General features: G+C 37.1%; 3 protein-coding genes and 1 long non-coding RNA gene across 8 annotated transcripts; all 4 read right to left on the reverse strand.

Annotated features, from left to right (window-relative positions):
* Positions 1-215: 215 nt before the first annotated feature.
* On the reverse strand, positions 216-5,289 carry LOC106304232 (ABC transporter A family member 3-like). 2 transcript variants are annotated; one of them, XM_013740639.1, is made up of 16 exons: positions 5,194-5,289; positions 4,747-5,113; positions 4,571-4,650; positions 4,337-4,481; positions 4,082-4,201; positions 3,864-3,988; positions 3,636-3,794; positions 3,317-3,479; positions 3,115-3,240; positions 2,955-3,038; positions 2,504-2,850; positions 2,231-2,398; positions 2,049-2,158; positions 1,867-1,951; positions 1,673-1,801; positions 216-838 (listed from the first exon to the last, which is right to left on the reverse strand). In XM_013740639.1, the coding sequence occupies exons 1-16, from the start codon at positions 5,263-5,265 to the stop codon at positions 344-346; spliced, it is 2,775 nt and encodes a 924-aa protein (XP_013596093.1). In that variant the 5' UTR covers positions 5,266-5,289; the 3' UTR covers positions 216-343. The 2 variants fall into 2 exon arrangements, with proteins under 2 accessions (XP_013596093.1, XP_013596092.1); XM_013740638.1 differs by having other exon boundaries at positions 2,231-2,431.
* Positions 5,290-12,734: 7,445 nt separating this feature from the next.
* LOC106303806 (multiprotein-bridging factor 1c) lies at positions 12,735-13,542 on the reverse strand. The gene has a single exon (XM_013740132.1). It carries the CDS (start codon positions 13,458-13,460, stop codon positions 13,014-13,016), a length of 447 nt encoding a protein of 148 aa, XP_013595586.1. The 5' UTR covers positions 13,461-13,542; the 3' UTR covers positions 12,735-13,013.
* Positions 13,543-21,288: 7,746 nt separating this feature from the next.
* On the reverse strand, positions 21,289-23,058 carry LOC106302612. Its single transcript, XM_013739078.1, has 4 exons — positions 22,478-23,058; positions 22,280-22,310; positions 21,838-22,120; positions 21,289-21,698 (listed from the first exon to the last, which is right to left on the reverse strand). The coding sequence occupies exons 1-4, from the start codon at positions 23,056-23,058 to the stop codon at positions 21,289-21,291; spliced, it is 1,305 nt and encodes a 434-aa protein (XP_013594532.1).
* Positions 23,059-23,428: 370 nt separating this feature from the next.
* Positions 23,429-25,408, reverse strand: LOC106304603. Of its 4 annotated transcripts, none has more exons than XR_001262782.1 (4): positions 25,285-25,408; positions 24,757-24,897; positions 24,050-24,596; positions 23,429-23,954 (listed from the first exon to the last, which is right to left on the reverse strand). It is a non-coding gene; the product is annotated as an uncharacterized LOC106304603 (long non-coding RNA). The 4 variants fall into 4 exon arrangements; XR_001262783.1 differs by having other exon boundaries at positions 24,050-24,356; positions 24,459-24,897; XR_001262780.1 differs by having other exon boundaries at positions 24,050-24,897.
* Positions 25,409-27,764: the final 2,356 nt, after the last annotated feature.

A 27,764-nucleotide genomic window follows, 5' to 3' on the forward strand; every position in this document is an offset into this window, starting at 1 on the left:
CCCTAAACCTTCGTCAAGAAGAATATCAACATACAACTTTGTTGAATGGAGTGAGAAAATGCTAACAACAAAAAGTTGATATGGCCGAGTTGGTTATATATGTTGATATATTACAAAACAGTGAGGCGCCTATTGTAAAAACGTTTCTGACTTGAATTAATTTTACATTTCACTTTAAAAGTATATATTTGAAAATAAAAGTAAGGAGTATCATGTCTTATAATTATTTTACTAAACTAAAACCTATTTTAAATGGAATATAAGAAGGCTGGTAGTGGTCAATCTAGCAGAGGAGAACAATAGTTCACTTTGAGCAGACAATAACGATAATGTTAAGAATATTTCAAGAGAAGACATTAAAGGCCTGACCACTTCTAGCAACCTTAATGAAGACATCTTCAAGGGTTGTGTCCGCAAGTCCCCAAGCAAACACCTTGAGAGTGCTCTTGGCCTTCTCCACCGCCTGAAACACTTCTGAGATCCGAACTTCTTCTTTCGGGATCTCAAATTTCTGTGTCCCAGCAATGTTATATATCTTCTTGGCGTTTGGAGAAACATCTTGAACCAAAACCTCCACATCTTTCTCATGTTCTGATGCTGTTGTCATAGTTAACACATAAGATCCACCATACCTTCCCTTTAGCTCTTTTGGGTTTCCTATGCATTGTAACCTTCCGTCTACAAATATTCCCAAACGGTCACAGAGAAACTCTGCCTCTTCCATCGAATGAGTCGTGAGGATTATCGCAGTGTTTGTTTTTGCGCGTTTGATGACTGTCCATAGGTTCATTCTTGAAGCAGGATCAAGTCCTGTGCTCGGCTCATCCATATAGACCACCTTTTAAGCAAAGATAACAACCAGATAAAAAAATTGGTACATTTACTATTAGAGAAATGTATTTGTCGTGTTGAGTTATTCTCTAATAGCTACAGTTACATTTCTCCGAGAGCAACATTATCAGTAGAAAATCCTCTTGGGTTCTAAAACAAAAATAATATCAATATTATACTTAAATGATTAAATTTTTGTTTTTTTTAAATCAGTTGAAAAAGCAAATAAATGACACATGTTGTTTGGGGTTATTAATAGGTTCCTGAGATCATGATTAACCCGAGGTTCTTAGAGTTGGGTTCTTAGCGGAAATTAAGAAACTGTTTTTTAACTTTTAACTAAAAAAGCTAAGAACCGGTTCTTAGCTTTTTTATTTAAAAGTTAAGAAACAGTTTCTTAACTTCCGCTAAGAACCTCGTCCTAAGAATCCCGGATTAATCATGCTCTAAGAGCATCCGCATTGTTGGATCTCTTCCCACAATTTTCAACAGTTGAATTATTTAAAATGTGGAAAAAGTAGAAAGAAAGAGTAGTAAGAGGAGGAGCGATCGTAAGAATGGTAAGGTGTCAGATGATGTACGGTCTTTTGTCTTTTTTTCTTTAATTTTAATTACACAACAAAATAATATGAATATTAAATTAATTTGCTACTTTGTGGAGATACCACACCACTAACGGTGCTCTAAAAGATGAGGTTTAAGAACTTTTGCGCACTCTTTTTGATGTTTTTAATATTTTTCATTTTTTTTTAATTAGTAAGGACCTCCTAATAACTCCTTGTTGGAGCTGCTCTAATAGTTACAGCTTGTAAACTCAAGGCACCAAAATCAGCATTCATACCTTAGGACTCCCTATAAGTGAAATGGCTACACTTAGCCGTCTTTTCATTCCTCCGCTGTATTTTCCAGCAGGTTTGTCAGCAACTCCTCCGTGCAATAGGTTTACACTCTTAAGAGACTCTTCTACAGCCTAACATGGGTGATCAGTCATTTACGCTTTGATACTTTTTGGACTTAAACAGATTGATAACATACTTGGTCAAGTTTAGAGTCTTTGAGATTCTTAAGTCTCCCATAGAAGAACAGATGCTCCCTTCCTGACAGTGTTTCCCAGAGTAAGCTGGTTTACAACACAAAATAAAGCAATGATATAACAACAATACGATCTTTCTGAATAGTTTTTAACATAATAAAAAATGTTACTAAGATTTAGTTACTCGTGTTGTGGACATACACCCATGCTGGTGTAGACTCTGTCCATATCTGTGCATATGTCCAGACCTTGAACAAACGCTGACCCTGATGTTGGTTTCACAAGACCAGTCATCTGGACACAAAAGTACAATACTAAACTCTATTAGCTAACCTCAAAATATTTTCTGTCCATTTGGGTACTGACCATGTTGATGAATGAGGTCTTTCCGGCACCATTGGGCCCTAACATACCGAAGCACTCTCCCGAAGGAACAGCCAGAGATAATCCTCGGACCGCCATTTTTGGCGGGTTTCCATCCCTACCTGGATACACCTTCTTCATTGTGTTGCATACAATCGCATGGCTTGTCCTCTGCGCACGCATCAGTTTCTGGACTTTTTCACTCTGATTGGAATAAAGTTTTTAGAGAGAGAACAAAAGAACATGGAATGTGTTGTGACTTATTCTGCGAAATACCTCCTGAGTGACATCTAGTTTCTCCATTTCTACGGAAACTGCAGAGACCTGCTTTTGCAAGCTAGGCCTTTGTGGAAGAAGATATTTATTGAAAGGGTTTTTCAAGAAGAACAAAAGGTCTTTTCCTGATGAAGACATCTTATCGATATAGTATGCTGCAATGAGTGAGAAAAACCATTCAACTATAATGATGTAGAAAACTTTATCCATTGAACTATCACTGATATCTTTCCACTTCATTCCTTGCCTCCTAGTCAAGCTCCCCTGAAAAGCATACTGAGCGAACTCATACAACCCGCGAAATAAAGAGAAGCCAGGATACAGCTCCATGACAAAAATCCAGCGTCCTTGAAAAAAAAGATTATATTAACATTGTGGTTAAATTAATACTGAACATAAACACATAAACGAGTGAAACCGGAAGAGAAAACAAGTGATCTTGATAACTTACTGGGAAACGATAACTCTTCAATCAGAAACTGGAAGAGTAACCAGCCCAATAATCCAGATCCAAACACGTATATGTATGCAACAACTACAACAGAAAGTGTTTCTTTTTAGCACCAACATGTTCATGAGCAGATTTTTAAAATAAGTGTGACCTGTAGTACCTGATGCTGTCTCAACGTTTGAAAATGCTGAGGAAGCTAGAAAGGCAAGGGAGATTTGAAGATTTATGTAGAGAAAATAGAAAACAAAATGGATGCTGTAGTCATTTAGCCTAAAGAAGTTCAGCCCTGCAAGTAAACTATAGCTGCTTTAATTATAATTCCATAGAAGAAAACTTGTTCTATAATGGATAAGGATCAGTACCTATTGCTGACCCAAATATCATCAGGCATATTACGTATGACGTGGAAATGGCGAGAAAATAGGTGTAGGTAATCATCCAATACGGACCATCTCCTAGACCGTGCATTTTCATTATAATTCTTAGCCGCTGCTGCTTCTCATACACCAATGAGGTCAAGATCACCTGCATGTAAAATTCTTGTAGTATAAGAACGTCTCGTTGACAAAAAAAAAAGAAAAAAAAAAGAACAACATGTCTTAGGCTTGACAAGATTTTGAGAAAGAAAATTGGCAAATTGCTTTAAAGAGTGTTGTAAGCAGTCCACTTAAATGAGCTTACAGGGAACAGAAGAAGAATAACCCATGTGAAGAAAACTGCACCAATCAGAGAAGCAATGTCTAAACGAAGTTTAGTTTCTGGTTTAGGCATTTCTTTGACAAACTCAAGCAACATCCTTGTCCTTGGGCTTTTCAAATACTGAAGATAAGCATTTGACATCTGCAGATTTGTAGTCTTAGAAAATGGTGAACACAAGGACGTTGTTGAATGTATCATTTAGTTTCTTACCAAACTAACTAAGCGGGGAACTCGGAGCAACTTTGGAGGCATATTTCCTGAATCATCCTGGTACGTTGCGTTATACCAAATATTCACATTGAAGTTAGTCCTATTTGTGTCCAAGAGATCATATGCTAAGGCAACCAAAGCATTTAAAAAAAAACAATTAGAAAATCTCACGTGCATAATAATCAAATCATTACAGATAGAGAAATGAGTATAAAAACCTGCAACAATCTCATTTATCATCCCTTCAGAATTTCCTTTCAGATAACCTTTGAAAATATCATCATTAATCTCTCTGGAGCTATTTATCCAAAGGTTCAGCCCTTGGCCGCATCTCATCTCTGGTTTTGACAAAACAAAAACTTAGTTCTTCAGATGACCTGATTACAATATATTCTTCTTAACAAACTTGAAATATATATGCACACAAGGGAAATGTGATCAGATGTGATTTTTCATGGAAATTTTATATATACCTTTGGTAAAATTGAGAGGTGATTGTCCTAGTGAGAATGAAACTTTGGAGTTTGGAGTGCACCGAGATTGGATGTTGTATATGAAACGATCTGAGACAATTCCTGCATCAAGATAATTGGTGGGACTTCCTTTATATGTTGTAGCCTGAAAACACCAGCTCAAAGTAAAAAATACAGAGAGATATATATTCATACAATAAACAGAATATCAAATACAGACCATAGAGAACTTACCAACACATTATCCGCCAAACTAAACAAGAGGTCAGAGTAGTTCATTGGAAAAGACCTCCTGAAAAGATTTCTAGACAAAGCTGGAGAAAACATGAAACACTATATGAGTTCTATTAGAAACAATATAACGGAGAATATGGTTGAACAACACCAAGAGAAAAAAGAAGCATATATACTTGCACCAAGAGATTGATTATTGCCAGTGAAAAGTATGGTTACAGGGCAATTGTTTCTTTGTTTGCACGAGACATTAGTGAGATTGGCGTCAACAACACGATTCCGAGGAAGCGGAATAAGAATCAAAGGAGGCCATGGTTGTGGATTTGGGATGGCACAAAAGACCGCTTGATCACGAGTAGAGTATTCTACACCACAGACCATTTGGCATGTTTCGTCTCTGGTTTTGTGAATGCATTTACAACCACATTGATTATCGAGTGAGTTGCTGACTTGTGAATCAAACAGAGCTTGAATACCAACTAAAACCAAGCAGAGATAGAAAGGGATCATGATGAGCCGAACGTTGCTCCATACGTTCCGTTTCTGCGAAAGAAAACAATAAACCCATATATATGTGCATGTATATGTTATTATGGATACTAGGGCAAGCGAGAACGCCGAACCTGATAGGTTAAGTTTTTTCTAAGTATGGCATTGGCCTGCGTCAAGAAGCTGGCTGGATCAGAATCCGCCATTGACGAAGCTTTCCTTTATTTCTTCTTCTGTTTACAAAACCATCGCCACTTTACTAATTTAATCACCAAAGTTTATTATTGTTTGGGTCATTAATCGAATTATTTTATCAAAAAATTGAGTTATGATTGTATATATTTTTTATCCAGTAGCGAAAAAAGAATCAACAACCGAGCTTCAAAATAATTTTTTCAATCAGATGCTAACGAGTGATCCCCACGACTGTCGATTCGTCAACATGTGGATTTGAACATAATAAATTTTTTTCATTGAATGATATATTTTTAATACTAGTGTCATATAGAGTTATTACTGTGTGTGCTCGATGTGATATACTACCATACGAGACGGTTGCTTGGACGATAAGAAATGCACGGTCCAACAAAACAAATATATATTAAAAATTATGTGATATAATTGGAACTATATATCAACTCGCCTAACCGCACAGATTTTTGTTTTTATTTATTTTTATTTAAATATTTTATTTTCAATTCTAAATTGGTATATATTATAATATATAGAGAAAAAGACAAAAATAGCACTAAATCAAGTTTATGTTCCCAAACTAGCACTCAAGGTCAAAAGTCACAAAAATAGCACTTAATGTTTTATCAAAAGTAACAAACTTAGGGTTTAGAGTTAAAGGGTGGGGTTTAGGATTTAGGGTTTAGGGTTTAGGGTTTAGAGTTTAGGGTTTAGGGTTTAGATTTTAGGGTTTAGAGTTGAGGGTTTAGGGTTTATAGTTTAGGGTTTAGGGTTTAGAGTTTAGGGTTTAGGGTTTAGATTTTAGGGTTTAGAGTTGAGGGTTTAGGGTTTATAGTTTAGGGTTTAGGGTTTAGAGTTTAGGGTTTAGGGTTTAGATTTTAGGGTTTAGAGTTGAGGGTTTAGGGTTTATAGTTTAGGGTTTAGGGTTTAGAGTTTAGGGTTTAGGGTTTAGATTTTAGGGTTTAGAGTTGAGGGTTTAGGGTTTATAGTTTAGGGTTTAGGGTTTAGAGTTTAGGGTTTAGGGTTTAGATTTTAGGGTTTAGAGTTGAGGGTTTAGGGTTTATAGTTTAGGGTTTAGGGTTTAGAGTTTAGGGTTTAGGGTTTAGATTTTAGGGTTTAGAGTTGAGGGTTTAGGGTTTATAGTTTAGGGTTTAGGGTTTAGAGTTTAGGGTTTAGGGTTTAGAGTTGAGAAATGAGGTTTTGGGTATAAGATTTCAAATTTTGAAAAATAAAAAAATTAAAATTTTCGAAGGATAAACTTAGAAAGGTGCTATTTTGGTCATTTTAGTTTTTGAGTGCTATTTTTGTGATATAAACTTAGAAATGTGCTATTTTGGGGATTTGCCCTAATATATATGTATCTATCAATTTTTAAAACATAATAAGTTTACAGTATATTTTTTTCATTGAATAGATTGTTTCAAACTTTCACATGTATTTGTATCTTCTTCTATATATATATTTTCGAATTATTATTTCATTGTTAAAATCGTAACTATATATATATAAAGATTAGTAAAATATTGTTTTATTGTCATATTCACAGATATTGTAACATTTCACAAATTTAGAAAGTTTTTAAAAAATTAAACTTTTCGCTTCATAAATTTATATTATCGAGTAAATACTTAAACATTTAGTTTTTATTTAATTTTTAAAATAAACTATATAATTTAAAATTTGTTTTCATTGGTTTAAGTTAGTAAAGATTAATCATTATTAGATAATATAATTTTTGTCATTTTTTTTAATAATTTTAAAAATTAACATCAACAAATATTTAACATATGGAGGTATAGTATTACAACATTAAATTATATCTATTTAATTTATACTATCTATAAATCCAATGAATCATCTATTGTTTAAATCCAATTATTGATAACCCGATAAAAATTTCTGGTTGGCCCAAAATTTAAATGATAGATTATATATTAAATGTAACATGACTTTCTAGGAATATGTCCATTAGGTCAATTTTTTAAAAAATCACATATGAATCAAGGTTGTGACTTCTGTTTTAATATATAAGATTTTAATACTACTTTTTTTTTGTCAACTGAATTTTAATACGACTACTAGCCCGGTTTTTGGTTTTCTATTTTTTGTGATTATTTAGTTGTAGTTTCATATGAACTTGAAAAACACTCAAAGTGTTCTTTACATAATTTTTTTTGGGTTTGTCTTTGCATAAATGTTTTTGGGTTTGTCTTTGCATAAATTTTAATTACAAAAAGTCAGAATATCTTATTAAATGAAAAATATATCAAGTGACATGTCCCATGATCTGTGTTAGTTGTTTTATTTGTTTTTAATATTGTAAATCGTATATAACATTTTAGATTAAATAATTCATAAGTCAAACTATAATTGATTTTATCGTATGTGAATGATTTTTGAAAATGCAAAACCATTTTTCTTTACAAAAATGGGTTTATGAAAATTATAGTTTTTAATATAACTTGTTTATTTTTAAAATTAATTATTTTCACATTGAAATATGTATTTTTACTAAATTATCACATGCTGACAAAAACTGATATCAAATTTTTGGTTGAATTGAAAATATAATACTAATTAGAAAAGATGAACGGCTAAATATTTTTAATAGATTTGGCCTAAAATAACAAGAAGATGAACATTTTGGGATAATTTATTAATTTTTGAAAAGCTATAATGAAGTGTCAAATTTATAGAGAACCTAACAAGAGAAAAAGTCTATGTGATATATAGATTTATTATTTGATCTACAATTTAGTTATATAGAACCTAACTAGAAATTTATGCGTGGAAGGCCCCTTGGTCCAGTGGTTTAAGGTTCTTTGGTCCAGTGGTTTGACAAAGGGTTCATTAATGCTTCTACATCAGGAGGTTTGAATTTCAATTCCCGGAGAAGACGAAATTATGCGAATTAAGAGAGAAAAAAGCTTACAAGAGATCTGCAGCATGGCGCAAGGAGTACCGTCAAACGTGGATCCCTTAGGACAGCTCAAGTGATGCAATCAGGCGTGAATCCTCATACGGCAGGTAGGATTTTCGGCTGTAATATTTCTCATAGTTGTAATAGCATAATTATCGAGCGTTAAAAAAAAACTAGAAATTTATCTACAATTCACGCGATTTTTTTTATTTATCTGTCTTTTAAAATTTATTATTTGATCATAATTTTTACATCTGCTCATTCCAAGTGTTGTTGAAATGGCTGCCCAAAATATAAAATAAGAGAATGAGCTAATGTTTGACCAAATTGTATGTTACATGAACCTGTCATCCATTTCGGCTTACAGTTTTTAGCAATTGTTTTTAAAACCGGATTGGAAGCTGAACTGGAAATATTTTGGGTCACGGTTCAATATCGTTCGACCGGGTCAAACCTGGTTCAATAATATGGTTATATAACATGATGCATAGTTAAAACCACTAAATTAGTTTCTTGTTTATATGAATGATTTATAGATTTTTGATAGTTTTAATGGTTTTTATTGGTTTAATAACTTTGAAATATAATCCGGCTATGTGGTCGGTTCATGGTCGAACCAATTACTAGACCAACCTAACTATATAACCGGTTCATAGTCGAATCCGGTCTAACCATCGGATCGGTTCGATTTTAAAAACACTGGTTTTTAGAATAATATCGTCGTATTATAGCACTCTAATATTGACTTGTATCATATACGAAGATTATTTCTTTTTTTAATCTAAGTTACAAAAAAAAGATTATTTCTTTTTTTACATCAAAAAACAATTATAGTTCTCAAACTTGAGTTGATTTGAAAATTCAGACAGGAATTAAATAACTAACAAACTGTAATTGTGGTCATTTTATTTGTATACTTTCCATTAGATTATCCATATGTGGTTATTTTATTTAGTTATGGTTTCGTTTCATATTAACTGGTCAAACACTCAAAGTATTCTTTGAATAAATTTCAATTACAAAAAGTCAGAATATCTTACTAAATGAAAAATATATCAAGTGACATGTTCGATGGTCGATGGTAATTGTTTTATTTATTTTTTAATTTTGTAAAGCATATATATATATTTTTAGCTTAAATAATTCATAAGTCAAAATATAACTGATTTTATTGGTATGTCAGATAAAGTTATAAAATACAAGTAGATTTTAGTCTGCGCTTCAAAAATGCAAAACTATATTTTGTTTACAAAAAAGGTCTAATGAAAATTATAATTTTTAATATAACTTATTTGTTTTAAAATTATGTAGATTTACATATTACTATATATTTTTACTACATTATCACATGTTGACAAAAACTAATGTTAAAATTTTGGTTGAATTGAAAAGGAAATACTAATTAGAAAAGTTGGATGACTAAATATTTTTAACAGATGTAGCCTAAAAGAATATTTGGTGATAATTTATCCGTTTTCTAAAAAGTGTCAAATTTATAAAAAACCTATTGATGAAGTGTAAACCTAACAAGATAAAAGTCTACTTTTACATATATAGTATGAATTTATCTACGATTCGCAATTTTTTAGTTTTCTCTTAAAATTTATTATATGATCACTGATTTTACTTAATTATTGTTAAAGTGGCTTCTCAAAATATGAAATAAGACAATGAACTATGACCAAATTGTATGACATGAAACATTTGTTCCAAATTGAGATAGGTATGAGTAGGATGTTATCCAACGGAGGCCTGACAAAGACTAGATACAGCTTCTGGTTAACTACAAGTCTACAAATCTGTTGTAACAAATACTGAGTATAAGTTTGTTAAACAAGAATGAAGAATTTTTTTTCGATTTGGCATCGCTGGAGAAACAGGGACTGCGTCCTGATCAAGTGAAATTGTCTTTCACTATTCGATTGGACATGTGCAACATGGAAACTCTGGCGCGCACAGTCCAATGCTACCAGCAGAGTTACATGAGGGTTTGGGTTGGTCCTTGCTGCCGCATTTAATTTTTCTCCTGCTTGAGGATAAGCTGCATTTTAAAGCAGTAAATATTGGTGCGCATATAAAAAAATCATGTATTCTAATGAAACCAGAAAAATCAAAAATTTTAGTTGAGCATGATTATTGGGAGTTCTTATGATGAAGTTTTTAGCAGAATATAAGAACCCGTTTCTTAATTTTTAACTAAAAAAGCTAAGAACCGGCTTTTAAAAACCCACCCCAAGAACCCATAATAATCATGCTTTTAAGCACATGAGGCTAAGCAAAGGAAGAGAAGGTGCAAAGACACGAATCTCGAGTGATTTTGCCGTTCAGCTCATCTCCCTTGCCCATTTTTTTTTAAAAATATCACAATTGGTTGTTTCTAGTCTTCATGCTGAATATGTTGAATCTAGTTCTGTCACCATTAGACGTTTAGTGCGATCGTCATGAGATCGGTGTGTTTTAGATACAGAGAGGGATCGTGACGGGTTCACAAAAAAAAAAAAGAAGAGAGGGATCGTGACGTGTAGGTAAGGGAGTACCGAGTTACAATCTTTTCAGTTTGCTAAATGGTTTTGTAACGGCCCGATCCCCTGGCGTCCGACCGGGGTTATCGAAAGGGCGTTATGGACACGTGTCTACTCATTTAGACAACCCTACATGTCCCGTAACTGGTCCCGAGAGCCGACGGGCGCATAACCTTCTTTGAAATACCGTCACACCCACATCCATATACTTCTACTTACAGTCCTGCGCACAGAAAAATGGAAATGGAGGAGTGAGCAACAAATTACTCAGTGAAGTGGCTCTAGACCAGCCTGCCCGCATGACACTCTATACTACTCTATGCGGAAACTAGGACTGACTAGCCACTACAATCAGGTAATGTATTTTTATCATTTCATACTGTCATCACTAATCGTCCACATTCAGTTCCATACATTTCTAGCAACCTAGTGATCAATCATTACAATGAACTCACTCATTGCCACACACGTTAAACCCTAGACTTAACCGACTCATCATACCAGACCGACTCGATCCTATGACACCTTTAACTCCCCGTTACCCGACCATGATGCACGTTTTTATATCTCGCCTCTCGCGGTTGGCACTTCGTTCTTATCATCAGTGGGTAGCTCCCACTAGGCTTCTACCCCATATTCATGTAGATTCGCCACATCTCCTATGGATACCTAGCGTGAACTACTGCCACACATACTTTCCTTAGACTCTATATGCTTTCCCCACCCATGCTTAACCGTAACCTTATTCTTTAATACTTTCACTTATCCTTTCACATCTTTATCATTTTCACTTATCCCTTCCCATTCTCATTCGCTTTCCTTTTCATTTAGACTTGTACTTGGACTCATTCACTAGACCCGTTATCGGTGTCACACACAATACACATTGCACTCAAGTTCTACTTCAATAACATTAACAATCATTACTCATCTATCAGCTTAGCATTCATTTCTCTCTAGCATCCTAGCTTTAATCACAAACCACTCATGGGACTACACATCCAAACATACAAGCATAAATTACCAATCAATCATCGCTACCACAACTCCATTTCAGTTTACTAAGTCCCATTTAACAATATGAGGGTTCTTATGCATCGTGTTCCATTCATCTAACATCCTAGCAATAATCATGATCTATCATCCTAGCTTTCAAACAGGGTCTAATCAACCCTAACTCCAACATAAAGGAGTATACTATACATAAAAACAAGATGGGTTCAAGACACTCCACCTTAGCCTAGATCTGGATCCGGATCTGGAAACAAGAGACAAGGGAGAGGAGATTGAGATCCGGTCACCAAGAGAGAGACGAGATCTGGTCACCACCACAACACCACACAGCCACCACCATCACCACACTCGGACGATCACCTCACCACCACTTGGACAACCACCACCACCACTACCGGCGGCTCGGCTTGCTCTTGGGGGACTCGCAACGAGGAGAGAGGAAGAGATCCAACGGAAAGAGAAAGGAGAGGGAGAGAGAGAGAGGCGTGAGAGAAGATGAGAGAAAAGGAAAAGAGAAGCTTGACGGCTAGGGTTTCCTAATCTCTTTAAATCTCTGCAGAACTTCACTCCAGTTTCAAAATGAGAGAAAAATGAGAGGAGACAGTTTCATTTATAGAAAAAGGAGAGAACCCTAGATCATTTACCCTAATGGGCTACAGTCTTAACGGACTCTCTTTAAAAAAAAATTGGACTAGGAACCGGGCTGTTACAGGTTTCGTCTCTTAAACGTTAGCAAATTTGAAATAAAGTTTTTAAACTTTTACCTATCAAATTGTTTGAGCATTCTTTCTGCTTACTTATCTTTGTATTTAATGTACTTAAAAAATCTGAACATGTTACAAATACTGGTTCTATCTAGTTTGGACTCCCGCTTAGAACAGAGTAACTTACTCGCAGATGTCACGCTACCATTACACATTTCTTGATTCATTTCTAAATTTATATGAGAACCAAGAAGTTCTGAGTCACAAACCCATTAGACCTATAAGACCAAGTCCAGAGATGTCCCTGAAACACCGACTTTGTTTTTAAAAAAAGAATTTTTAATCTTGTTGATTACAGGAATACATTATACATGCAAAGAACAAATATTTAGACCAGTCATGACTCATGTATGAAGAAATTCAAGTAACTCAAACAGAACAAATCCATTTCCTTTTTAAATTTGACAATCGTTTGGCAGATACGATGTCGTTTGAATACGAAGCCAAAAGCGTTATTATTTATATTCATAAGATTGAGAATACGAAATTAGACGTGCACCCAAAAGAAGGAAGAACGAAACCAGAGACGGCATCGTTTTGAATTATTTGACATGTTTACCCCTGAGTTTAACACCTAGAACCTTCTCCATCTTGGCAAGTACGGCCTGGTTAGGAACAGCTTTCCCGTTTTCGTATTCTTGAACCACCTGTGTCCGCTCGTTGATCTGTTTCGCTAGATCCGCTTGTGACATCTTCTTCTCCAACCGAGCTTTCTGTATCGCTAGCCTCACCTCCGCTTTCACCCTATCCATCGCCGACGGCTCCGTCTCCTCCTCCAGCTTCTTCGTGTTGATCACCGGCACAGCCATCGATTTCCCCTTCTTGTTCGAACCGGCGTCGAATTTCTTCACAGTCTGAACCGCTAAGCCGCTTCTGAGAGCCGCGTTAACCGCCTTGGGATCACGGAGGTCTTGGCTCTTTGGCTTAGTTTTGTGGAGCACCACTGGCTCCCAGTCTTGCGTCACGGCTCCTGGGTATCTGCTCGGCATCGTCGCTGTTGTTTAAAACTTGATATCTCAGAGAGATGATGATAATGATAAGTTTCTGAAATTGAGAACGTTGAAGGCGTCGCTGGGAGGAGAGGTCTTTATATAAGGAGACGAGTTTCTGGAGAGTTCGATCACTCCATTTTCGTTTCTGGACAGTTCTTAGGCTGGTGACGTGTTCTTGTTTTATTGGGTGTTATTGCAGGTGACGTGGCGTTACTATAAATTTATCTAAATGAACTCGTGAAAAGTATGTCACGGTCATGAGACGATCACTAACTCCAGTCTCTTAACTCAAGTTCTTAAGTTCGACTAAAAGACAGTTCTTAAGTTCGACTAAAAGACAGTTCTTAACTTTTCTTAGATTTTAACTAACAAGAACTAAGAACCGTCTCTTAAATAAGAGATATAAGAGATGTCTCTTAGCAAAAAAGTGTAAAAAAAAAACAAAAAAATATCAAATCATGAGTTAAAAACTCCGGCTAAGAGACCTGGATTAATGATGCCCTTAGGACCTCTAGCGTGAAGAGTCGAAAAATGCAAAGCCAATGATGCTTTAGGTTTCGAATGGTAAATGAGCAATCCAGAACAAACAAACTAAATATTGCAATACATATTAGTGAAATTGCACTCCCTGCACTCAACATATTGCGTATTTAGGCATATACCAATTCGAACTAATTGCAACTGTTCATCAGATGGTAAAGACAGCGCTACCCCTATCGATATCACCCATGCGTCTGCGTCCTAAAAGATTATGTAATCTATAGGTTAAGATTTACAAAGATTTGTGTATCCATGATATTTGAAATATTTTCGTATCTTCGTATCTTGTGTCAGAAAACCCAAATCTTGAAAGATTATATGTCTTTGTAATTTCAATTTTGTATTTCGAAATTTGAAATCATCTCTAAAATGGACCTTCTCTGTAGAACTTGTCTCAAATCTGGAAACTCTCTCCCTAAGCTTTTCGCTCATCTTCTTTGATTGATGACATCGGTACCAATGGAGATGGAAAATCTAGCAGATATGGAGTCTTCACGAACATTACCGGAGAGGATGTTTGCTTTGGGCGAGGAACCCGTGGGGGTGAGAGTTACCCCTTACCACAAACCCTTCGCAATAAGTAACATACTCCGGTCATTGGAAGAAGATGAAGTTGATGCTCTGCGCCGATCACTAGAAGAAGATGTAGTCGATGCTCTGCGCCGATCACTGGAAGAAGATGAAGTCGATGCTCTGCGCCGATCACCGTTCGGTAAGCTTGTAGAAATCGCGGAGAAACCAACATTCTCAGGACGTTTTGGGAGATATATTATATCGAGGCAATTGAAGGTGAAGAAGAAACATGAAGCATGGTTCTTGTTTGCAAGCAAACCAATCCGATTTTCTCTGAGGGAATTTGCCATAGTAACATGTCTGAATTTTTTCAAGTATCCAGCTCGTTCCAAAAAAAAGGCAAAGAGGGATATCAACGAGAAGCCATACTGGGGAGAGCTATTCGGTACCATGAAAGAAGTATCTGTCAACTGTGTTGTAAGGATGCTGAAAAAGAGAAGTGTAACTGCAAAAGAAACAAGGATTAAGTATGCGTTCCTTGCACTCCTTGCATCTGTTGTTCTCCCAACAACTCATACACCTCGGATTTCACACGAACATGCGGAGAAGATTAAAGATTTGGATGCGTTTCTTGCATATCCTCGGGGTCGCGTTTCTTTCGAGTTGCTTATAAGCAGTATCAAAGAGAGGAACGAACTTTCTCTATCCCAAAACACAATAGCTCTAAAGGGATTTGTGCTAGCTTTACAGCTTGTAATGATCGAAGCTGTACCTGCTCTTACCGAAGCCGTTCATGAAGCCGGCTCGTCAGGTTCGGAAGGCGATTTTGCGGACGACGAACTTTCAGAAGAAGAAAGAAAAGGGAAGCGAAGTATAAGTCCAGGGCATGCCCGTGATACTGACTGTTCTGGAAAGGTAATATAGTAGGAAAATAACATCTGCTATAATATGTTATTGTAATCTTGACTGACATCAATTTCAACGGCAGGCCGGGGTGGTTTCCATTATTTCGGTTGGGAACGAGGCTGTCAATGGGGATTCTCAGTTTGGGTGGTCTGATGATGAAGAAGATGTCGGTGTACAAAATCTGCTAAAGTTAATCGACGATGGATTTCCATTCAAGCATTCTTTTTTTTACGGGAGGTGTTTCAAAATCAGATGTTGTAAGAATGCGGGAAGAAACAAGAAGTGAAGCAGAGATCAGGAAAACAACAAAGCAGAAATCAAACCAGAGTAGTGGTGATGTTGTGGACGCAGATTCCATAGCTAGTTGTGTAAAAGGTCGTCTTTCAGGAGATCTGAGTCGTGTATCAGAAGACCTGAACCGTGTTTCCGCAGAAGTTTCCCGTATGGCAACAGAACTGAAGAGTTTTGGTGCTGCCTTTACAAGTTTCCAAACCGCTATTGTTTCCAAAGTAGACGATATGTTGAAGACATTTAACGGTCAGACTGTCCAAAATATAACTAATCCGATGATTCATTCCCCTGCTCCTGCCATGCAACATGTTCCACCGCCTATAGCTGTAAGTATATTAACATCCTCCTCCGCGAAAGTTATAATTTCATTTTGTCCACTAACATCCCCGCAGGTTCGGAGGACTGGCGAGGATCAATCCAAGTATTCACATGTAGGCGTAAATGATGTCGTCAATCAACCCACAGCTTCGAGTCATGGTGGACTTGATGCTTCAAAAATTATAGAACGCATTGAGGTTCGCGGAGAAGGAAGGCTTTCCACTTTCCAATGTATGTATTTTATTTCTGTCACACGTCTGTAAATGGTAGGAAGAAAGAAGGTTCTCAAGAAGCCAGTCGAAGTAAATTTTAGAAATTGTAAAGTTAGCTAGCTAACAACAATATTAGCTTGATACGAAGTAGATTAGCAGGAACACATTGTTTTGTATGGATACTCTTGAACTTAATTTGTTGTTGATATCCAGGTTGAAACCGTTGGGGTTAACCCAACGATGCACACCATCGGAAGTGCTAGAGTGAATGGATCTGAACCTTCTCCCAACTTTTCATCCGCTGAAGAAGAACCCGTATGATTTTCTCAGTTTAACACAACAGATTGTGTGTTGATAACCTTATTAATATGTTCTTATCCTCAGATTCTGGACCCAGGCCTCGTGTTTCCTAAACCGACATTTTCGCTAGGGCTGAGTCAGGAAGAGCCGAATAATGAAAGTAGTGGGTGTGATGTTGTAAACGAGGAATCTCTTGTCATAGCTTTGAACAAGGATGATGGTGTTACAGTAGCAGAAGGCGATGCGCCTTGTCACCCTTTCAGGAAAAGCAAGCGCCAGAAGGTTGTTCCAAAAGCGTTATTGGGTGACTACGAATGTGACAAGAAATTTCTTACAAGAGCATGGGAAGCACATGTTGTGGCTGATCGAACCAGTGATGACATGGAAGTTGAGTCAAAATTCTGTTCTGAGAGACATTCTGAAAACCCCGTTGTAAGTTTCTCCAACTAACATGTATTTTACAACCCGTGAAATGTCTTCGATAATCTTATTGGTAGAGACATTTTATCTCAGTTCCTTCATCGTAAACGAAGTTAAGATTGAAAGCAAGGATTTGTCTATTCTGGTGGAGAAGTCTGGACAAGTACCAGCGAAGATTTGTCTTCAGTTATTTCTTTAAAATATTGTTTTATCTATACCACACGTGATGATGTTCCACCTAATCCGAGGTATGGGTATTGATAGGGTGTTGATGTGCTTATTCATCATACACGGTCCGTATATAACAGTGCCTCTGATCAGTTAACAACAAATCAGGATGTGTTCTTCGACACCAAGTTTGTATGTCAGTTGCCAAGACTTATGGAAGGTTCTCCAAGGCGGCAAAAATGGAGACTTTTAAGTTGCCTCCAACTTTGTTGGAGAGTTTTCCTGCAGTTTTCCTGCAGGTTGCAGTAGCGTCGACGCGGGTTGCACGTTCTACTTCCCTTTTAACTTGGATAAGACACATTGGGTTGGTTTGTGCATTGACGCCACAAGTTGGCAGCTCCATGTTCTGGACTGCAACATCTCTATCCGCAGTGATGTAATGATGTGCAAAGAGATTGCCCCTATTGCAGTCATGCTTACGTATTTACTTAGACAAGCTGGGAAATAAATTTGCGGGAAAGAGGTGAAGGCTTTACCGATTGATAGACCACGCACGGTCCCTCAATTAGAGAATCAGTTGTATTCGGCTGTAAATGAGGTTCTCCTTATTCAAGCACACGCATTTGGCGGCTTAGAAATCTGCAAATGCATATCCCCCAACGTTGTGGAGTCTGAGCTTCAACGACTTGCTGTCACCATTGTGGAGAGATACCACGGCATCATATGAACTCCTTTCTAGTTTCTAATCTATTTTGATGATGTATAAACTCAGGCAGTGTTGTTGTCAATTTGGATACATATGTTATCAGTTACCAAAAATATTGGTTCTGGTTACGAAAATGATTAGCCGGTCAATGTATTTCGTATGTACCACCTTTGTTTCATATAATGGGCTACAATTCATAATATTGGGCCCAAAGCCTAATAATGTAACCTAAATTGAATGTCCCCCTTTTCCATTGGTATTGTCGCCTTTGCTTCCTCTCTTATTGGCCGACAAAGCTACGATCTGCAAGAGGTTAAGTTACACAATCGTAATGGAGGAGAAAGATAGCACAAGAGGAATGTCGCAATCAGTGAAGGCAAGCTCGTCGTCTACGTCTGGTATGTAAAATGATTCGTTTTGAACTATCTTTAATGTGAGTTTCCGTTACCGTAACCTACATTTTTGTAGGGGGAGGAAGCTGGAGGCGTCGTCGTGGAGCAAGAGAGAGAGGTTTCCCTAAATTTTGCCGCTGTGGGGAAGAGGCTGTCATTAAACCTCCGGAACAGCTAAGAACCCTGGAAGGCTTTTCCATTGTTGTCCATATGGATCTGAAGAGGTAATAAACATTATTTACGTTTTTTAAATTTGAAGGTATGTACGTTTTCCAAAAAAGGAGATCGGGAGTTGGCTAATTTGTGCAGGACAAATCTCATCTTTTTTCCTGGACCGATGAATGTATGGTGGAGGAGATTTACGATTTAAAGAAAATGGCGAGCGATTTGAAGGGAGAAATTTCCGAGTTGAGAGGCGAAATGGGTGGATTGCAGAAAGATATTGAACGGGGGAAGATGATGATTGAATCCGAGAAGAACATGATTGGCTGCTGTGTTGTTTTGTAATATTCGCCTATTTCTCCGAATTATTGTTGTACTCGAAGACTTTTATGACAGGTTTGTAAGGATAGTATGGTGGCTGGATATGTTTGTATGAATATTTGGACAAGGTTAACTATCTTAAATTAATGGTTTGCAGGTTAAGATATACCGGCATACGGATAATTAAATATAGGATCAATTAAATAGTCGGGTTTAATATTGTCGTAAAAGGGTTTAGCCGTTTACTATCAAAGTAAAATTTTAAACAATCTTAAATTGACGGTTAGCAGGTTAAGATATATCGTAATACGGCTAAGGAAATATATAGCCGGCTATACAGTTTTCATTAGCCGGTACCTTTTTTCATAATAGGGTTTAGACGTTCTCTGTAAACATAAGCCCACAGGTTTGGTTTCAAACGAACAAAACTGTAAACGTTCAAATTTGAACATTTGTAAATTGATTGTTAGCAGGTTAAGATCTATCTTAAAACGGATAAGCAAATATATAGCCGGCTATATAGTTGTCATTTACGGGTAAAGACGTTTATGGCAAACAAATTATGCACTCGTAATTTCAGTAAATATAGAAACTATCCCAAATGGATTGGGTTATAGAGTTAAGAATTTTGGATTTAGGATTTACGGTTTAGGGTTTAGGGTTTAGGGTTTTTAGGTTTAGGGTTTCGTGTTTAGGGTTTAGGCGGATAAACAAATTTATTACATATAGCCGGTAGGCGGTACCATATTTTCATTACAGTGTTGACACGTTTTCTGTAAACATATTTATTACAGCCCATGCCTTTGGTTTCAAAAGAACAATACTGTAAACGTTCAAATTTGAACAATCGTAAATTGATTGTTAGCAGGTTAAGATGTATCTTAATACGAGTAAGGAAATATATAGCCGGATATATAGTTTTTTTATACGGGAAAAGACGTTTATGGTAAACAAGTATGGACTCATAATTTCAGTATATATCGAAGCTATCCCAAATGTATTGGGTTATAGGGTTTAGGGTTTACTGTTAGGGTTTAAGGTTTAGGGTTTAGGTTTACGGTTTAGGGTTTAGGGGTTTAGATTAATGACTTTGGGTTCATTTGAAGGTAATTGCTTAGGGTTTAGTGATAATCAGGTTTAACGGCTTTGTCCGCAATGTTAAAGCATATGTGTTACACCTTTATTTAAGAGTACACGGGCGTTTAGGGTTTAGGGTATAAATACTGGACAATGAATGATACTGGACAATTGATGTGTTTGGGTTGATTAAAAAGTCATTGCTTAGGGTTTAGTGATTAGGCGGATAAACATATTTATTACATATAGTTGGTCGCCGGTACCTTTTTTTCATAAGAGGGTTTTGGGTTTAGGCGGATAAACATATTTATTACATATACCCAGCAGCCGGTACCATATTTTCATAAGAGGGTTTAGACATTTTCTGTAAACATATCTATTACAGCCCATGGCTATGGTTTCAAAGGAACAATATTGTAAACGTTCAATTTTGAACAATTGTAAATTGATTGTTAGCAGGTTAAAATCTATCTTGATACGGATAAGCAAATATATAGCCGGCTATACATTTTTCTTTTACGGGTAAAGACATTTATGGTAAACAAGTATGGACTCATAATTTCAGTAAATATAGAAGCTATCCCAAATGAATTAGGTTATAGAGTTAAGAGTTTAGGGTTTAGGGTTTACGGTTTAGGGTTTAGGGTTTAGGGTTTAGGATTTAGTGTTTAGGGTTTAGAGGTTAGGATTTATGGTTTAGGGTTTAAGGTTTATGGTTTAGGGATTAGGGTTTCAGAGTAATGAGTTTGGATTGATATGAAGGTAATTGCTTAGGGTTTAGTGATAATCATGTTTAACGACTTTGTCCGCAATGTTAAAGCATATGTGTTACACCTTTATTTAAGAGTACACGGGCGTTTGGGGTTTTGGATATAAATACTGGACAATGAATGATACTGGACAATTGATGTGTTTGGGTTGATGAAAAAGTCATTGATTAGGGTTTAGTGTTTAGGCGGATAAACATATTTATTACATATAGGTGGTAGCCGGTACCATATTTTCATAAGAGGGTTTAGGGTTTCGGGTTTAGGGTTTAGGGTTTTAGATTAATGAGTTTGGGTTGATTCGAAGGTAATTTGCTTAGGGTTTAGTGATAATCAGGGTTAACGACTTTGTCTGCAATGTTAAACCATATGTGTTACCATCATCAAGCCTTTTATCGTAATATAAGCCTTTAATCGTAATATAAGACTGGACGAAGTTGCCATCATCAAAGTTAGCATACACAACTTAATTGTTAACCGACTAAGAAATTTTGTTATACGTGTAAGGGTAATTATTAGCCGACTATACGTTCTCATATAGGGGTCAAGACAATTATGGTCTGCATATTTGTGACTCATCAGTTGAGTTTATAACTGAAGAAATCTCGATCACAGTAGACATAAAGGGGAATTCTTATAAGAAATATAACGTCCACCTCCATCAATTCCGTAGGTGGATTTTGTTTACATAAATATTTCACAATAAGACATACACTCCATTATTCTACCATCTTAAATCCTCCATCGTTCCATACAGCTTTCCCATAGATCCACCGGCGTTACATACATCGTTCCATATAGCTTCTCCCCTCTTGAGAAGTATCTCTGCTTTTTTGGCCTTCCCGGAGGACGTCTGGTTGAAGAGGGGAAGATATGGACGCCAGTACTATTGGCCACCAATTCTCCAATTCCAGTGTAACCTTCCACCGGATATATACTCCCACCGTATGCAGCTCGCAGTTGAGTAACCCCATACACTTCCACCACCAAGGATTCAACAGCTATCTTTCCTTTTAACGCTGCAGCTATGGCATGAGAACGTGGCATTGCGAGCATTTGAAATTCAAAGCACGTACAAGTCATATTGGCAAGGTTGACATGGAAACCTCCCCCTTCTTTCTCTCGGACCTCATACTCCTTCTCTGCAATCTCCAAAACCTCGTACCCACCAGATTTCTCAAAGTTTTTCGTTTACAATACCTAACACCCTTGGCGACAGTTTACCTTTACTTTTATTGGCCGCGTCACGACGACTCGTAAACCATGTCATCAGCTAACTACGAATGAACTCGACCAATCGTATGACTGGTAGTTCTCTAGCCTCACGCAAAACTCCATTCCAAGACTCTGCAAGATTGCTTGTCATCACATTATAGCGTTTTCCTGGAAATTGTGCTCTCGCCCAGTGTTCAAGCCCAATCTCGAGCAGATACTCTTCACATTTATGATCAGTACCCTTAATCTCGTTGAACGTTGCGTAAAGATCTTGAAGTCTGAAGCTTCTAGCGGCTTTTGCCACCAAGTACTCGAGATGTCGTCCCTTAAAGTTTGAGCGGATGTTTCTCTTCAGGTGGACAATACAAATGCAAAGACCAGCAGAGGGATAAACCAGACGTTTTGTAAAAATGAAATGTTAGAGACAATAGGACAAAGAAATGTGTACCACCAGTATCATTAACTGTGAAAAGCTACATTTTGAGTGTTTTAAGATAATGTTACTAACCTTGCTTATCCCTTTAAAAATTGAAGGATGCCTATCAGATACAAACACCAAAATCTCATGGTTTGTAACAAATTTTGAAAGCTGGTGAAGAACCATTCCCATGACATATCATTCTAGCCATCAACAATGGCAAAAGCCAAAGGAAATATCTGATAATTCCCATCTTGGGCTGATGCTGTTATTAAACAGCCACCATACTTGCCTTTCAGGTGGGTGCCATCTACTACCACAACTTTCCTCATGTACTCGTATCCCTTGATAGAAGCGTTCAATGCTACAAATAAATATTTGAAGCGGTGGCCACCATTTTCATGTGGTTCTGTTAAGAGTTCGACAAGTGAACCAGGATTAGACGTCACTAGCTTGTTAAGGTAATCTGGGAGTTTCGCGTAAGCAGTGACATCAGACTCTTTGGTGTTGTCCATTGCGACGTCTCTCGAACGCCATGCCTTCCAGTATGATATATTGACGTTTAGGTCACCACGCATCATGTGACGGATCTCGCGAGGTTTGAGACCTGATCCTGGCGCCCCGAACTTGTTTTTCATAAGCTCACCAATAACCGCCGCTGTAGCTTGTGTTTCGTATTCCCCACGTTCGTCTATTGAACATAGATGTTCTGGAACGACCTTGCGAATTTCAAAAACTTCCGCATCCTTCAGTCGGACGGCATATACTCGCCAAGGGCACGATGGGCTGCAACACTCTAGCGACATTAACCTTGGTTCTGACTTTGCACACCTAAAACGGAACTTCCGACTTATGGCGTATACAGCCATATGTTGCCTGAATGCTTCTCTGGACCTAAAGAGCATACCAACGGCAAGTTCTTCATTGGAGTTTTCATTGTCTCCTAGGAAAAATTTTTGCAAATTATTATTAGTAGATTTATAAGTTACCTATTTCACAGTTTAACATTAGTAACAAACTCTAACCGTCAGTGTTCGTTATGTTACCATTAATGTAATCATTGACTTCACCACATAATCACAATTTCAACATTCTCTATTTAAGGTTTTCTAAATGTAAACCATATTATAGTTATGGTAAAGGACACGTATCATTACAAATCGAGGACATTATCATCCATAGTTACAAATATGATTTTAAAATTAAATAACTCGACGGTCATTACGTCCGTGATTCATATAATTCTAAATTTAGGTAATATTAAACATTAACTTGGGTTACACGCTTCATGTCATGACCAACTAAACAAACATACAAGAGGACAAACTTTTCCTTAGCCGGCTATTTGTTCCACAAAAAACCAAACCAACCCCACTACTATTTCATAGCCGGCTAATACAAAGTTTTAAAATCCACAAAAACAAACCCTCGGCCTAGCTTCAGTAACCCTAAACCCTTTTTACACCAAAATAGTACGACCCCGTAGATATATCACATTAATATAACATCTTTTTCCCAACTGTAACACCTTAGTTCTGATTGTCATCAAAACCCACCATCAATGTCGCTTGCTTCAGAGGAAGTATCCTTGTCGTCTTTAATGACCTCTCTCACTCCACTTGGCCCCCCGGCTTGACCACCCTGCGTGAACATAAACAATGGGGGGGGGGGCTTGGATGTGAAGGGTTCACTTGAAGGACGCGTGGCCTAGAAACTTGGAATCCTTGTTCTCCCGAAGTTGTATGCATGCCTTCACCTCCAGGGCCTGCAATAAGCATCACTTTTTGAGTAATTCTTCAACCTTCATATGTTACCAAAATAAATATAAAATTATGTTTAATGTGACCAAAAACGCCTCACCAATCTCGCCAGATTCGCCTCGGATGTCATGATCAACCGGTCGTGGACTGTTTCGAGTACCCGAGCCCCCACCCTCATTTCCAAACACAGACCCAACATTCTTTGTAGATCCAGTTGTTAAATAGAGTGACTACCATCTAGATGATTGGTTTAAGACATACCTCCAACAGCGTGACTGTTTTGACCAGTCTCTAGGTTGACATTATTGGCGTCGTACATGACGTCATCATTATCCTCGACAACAATAATATCCCTGGAGCATTATCGCTTCTTCACTAAAAAGGGCGCTCATAACCCTCTCAGTTTCCTTAGCTCGGTCCCCAAAAACAAGCCATAAACAATATTCATAGGAAAGCAATTACATTTTTGCAAACTTTAATCGTAATACACATTAAGCGATGTTACTTACTTTCGTACTCGGCTCTGTTTGCTTCGGTTTGGGTGCCATCAACAATGTAAGTTGTTGATCCAATGGAGAATCTTGTTCTACACAGAAACTCATACTCCGCAACCCGTCTTGGCCCAACTATCACAAGCAACGCCAGATCTGAGAGAGATATTTTCACGTTTAAGAGGATACAAAGATCTTCCGTATGATTAATGGTTGTTGGTGGGGTTTTGTAACCCAGTGGAGACAACATCCAACTAGGGAGCCGGAAGGTAAGAACGAGAGGAGTTAAGGGGCGGAGAGAGTACTGTCTCCTAACCATTGCCTCCAAAGTAGCATACGTTTCATCGTCTTTAATCATGACCCTTTTTCCGATGTCTTCCTCATCAGGGTGGAAATGCCACTCCTCCTCCTCATTTTTTTTCCACTCACCTCGCCAGAACTTGACACATATGCTCATCTACGAAAACCCAAAAATTGTTAGTTAAAATCAGATTAGCATTATCTTAGAAACAGTTACGAGCAGGAGTAGTTTAGGGTTTCAACTAATCAATAATCGAATGACTTTCGGTTGGATATGTAATATAAAACAACATTCCGAGGTAAAGGAGTTGATTGGTGGCAAGTAGCATATCATTCATCCCATTAAATGTTCAAAAACAAGAATCTGAGGAGAGCTTTAAGTTTCGAACAATACATTTCCAAATATCAACGTAAGAAACACCTCGCTTTTTGGATTCTTCTTTATGATTCTTAATGACCAAAGGTATGAGTTAATGGTCTTGCATAAATGGTTGATGTTAATGTCTTTTATAGACTAAAGGAGAAAGAAGCCGAACTATCTCACCTGCTTAAGTTTTTCTGTATGTAGTGGCGGAAGATCTTTAGCTGGATACGCAATCCAGAGCGCCGTTTGTGTCAGGTATTAGACGGCCCAGATCTTGCTTCGTCTGGATACGATCACTGTTACCTCCTCGGTAACGAAAGAAAATCTGAAAAAAAATATTTGATAAATCTACACCAAATCTTCAAATACATCCTAATCTACCATAATCGTAAATAGAGAAAAGGGGTAATCCGTATTTTCGCTTGCCCTGGAATCACTATTGGGCCTACATTTATGGTGTCGAAGGTAGATCCTTTATTTATGCCTTCTTATGGTATTATGGGCTAATTGATCCAACATATTAACTGCAATTTGTATTAAAAAAAAATGGAGATTGCGGGGTGAGTGTTTGCTTAAAATAAACAGTTCAAGATACAATATAAATCGTGACATGTATAATAAATAGTTTATGCGAGATAAATATAATATTTATATTTAACAAATAAAAATCAGTGAAATTAATATAATTTTAAAAATGTATTATTTTGAAATATTTTATTTATATGAACTATTAAATTTAATATGCTATTATTGAGATTTTATAGCCAATATTTTATTTTATTTTAAAAATAATAGTTACGCTATTACTGAGATTTTATAGCGTAATTATTATTTTATTAAATTAATTTGAATTTATTTTTTTAATAAAAATGTAATTAAATCAATATCAAAATTTTACTATTAAACCTTTATTATGCAATTTCAAAGTAATATATCACATTTAATGTAAAGGCAACCAGTTGTCGTTTAACAAAACTAAATAAATTATAATATGTATTATAGCTTAAAAATAAAGTATTTTTATTCTAATTAATTTTATTAACTAAATAATATACATTTAAATTTTTAATCTATGTATGTTATATAGATCAAAGTAGTTGTTGTATTTTTGTTCTTTTCTATAGTTTAATAATTAAACAATAATTTATTTATAATAGCATAACTTACTAACCACATCATATTAATGGCTTTTCTACAATAGGTGCGGTCATCTCTCCCGCACTGCTCTTGAATTTTTTTATTTATAAAATTAATAGCAAAACAAGTGATTGAATGGTAGCATATATTTTCTCCGCTATGCATTCTTCTCTTCCCGGGGTTAACACTCAAGGCCTTAGTCCACTCGCCCGTGACTCATGGTTCTGGTGATGGTATTACTGATGTGCCGCAGTCCACTGATCAGTACATAGAACCAGCTTAGCATGGAGTTCAGGACGTTCTGAACATTTCAACTGAGGTTCATGTTTTTCACCGTGCCGGACAGACTGACCGTGCAGTGTACTGGACCGTCCCGCATACGTCCGGAAAGGAGCTTTGGCTGGAACCATGGTCGGATGGCCGATCTGACCGTACTGGAGCTTGCCTTTCCCGTCCAACTTCACAAGCTAAGGCTGATGGTCAACCCAGAACCACCTTAGGACGAGCCAATTCCGATTCAGACCATAGCTTCTCTCTTTTGGCTCGTTTGGCTCGTACCGCATGCACCGGCGATTGTGCTGATGATCTCGCCTCCTTGTTCGATCCGATCATGGACTTCTCCTTCGGATATTTCTTTAAGGCAAGGATCCTTAAGCTCTCAGAAGACATGGGCCACGTTAGAACGCAACTTGTCCTATCAGAATGTCCCGCGGCCTTTGCAGAACGTCCGACGGCCTTTGCAGAACGTCCCACGGCCCTTGCTGATCGTCCCGCCAATGTGCTGATCCTTTCCGCCTTGGACACAGCCAGCTCAGATGAATCTAGACAGGAGCCGAACATACATCTTGACTAGTCTTCTCCATTTTCCGTGCTTTGACCTGATCTTGTCAATGTTGTATTTTCTATGTCTTGATTTCACACATTCTTCTTTATTTCTTTTGACTACAAAGTAGTATAAGTATGTAGTCCCTTTCACTTGAAATAACAGATAGTTTTCCCCTTTTTTGAGTTGAAACTCTTTGTTCTTTGTTTATAACTTGTCTTGTTTCTTGCTCAGTCATATCCAATAAACATTCCTCAAAATCGTTGGACTTGTGAGTATCAAGCAACGACTAGAGACCCTTCTTTTGGTGGACTTGTGAGTCATATCAAGCACCAACTGAAGTCGGGAATATCGGAGGCCTTCCGCAACCTTCGTGCGACCCTTCAATCCACCAGTTCTCAATCCGGAGTTCATATCCAAACCTGATCCAGTCGAGTGAGCCGTTCTTAGGATCCTTCAAGTGGTATCAGAGCCGCTCATTTGGTATCTTCTAAATCATTCATCTTCTCATCTTCCATTTCTTCATAAACACTTCTTCTTCTATCTATCTTGAATCTGGGCCCCTCATCACCATCCACTTATAAAAAAAAAAAGAGAGATCTACGATTTTGATTTAAAAAAAAAAGTAAAGTTTCAAGTTTGATTTGTGGATTGGTGGTGGAAGAGAAAGCCACAAATCAAACTAAAAACTTTACTTTTT

This window comes from Brassica oleracea, chromosome C7 (assembly GCF_000695525.1).
Source record: "Brassica oleracea var. oleracea cultivar TO1000 chromosome C7, BOL, whole genome shotgun sequence".
NCBI classification, from domain to species: domain Eukaryota; kingdom Viridiplantae; phylum Streptophyta; class Magnoliopsida; order Brassicales; family Brassicaceae; genus Brassica; species Brassica oleracea.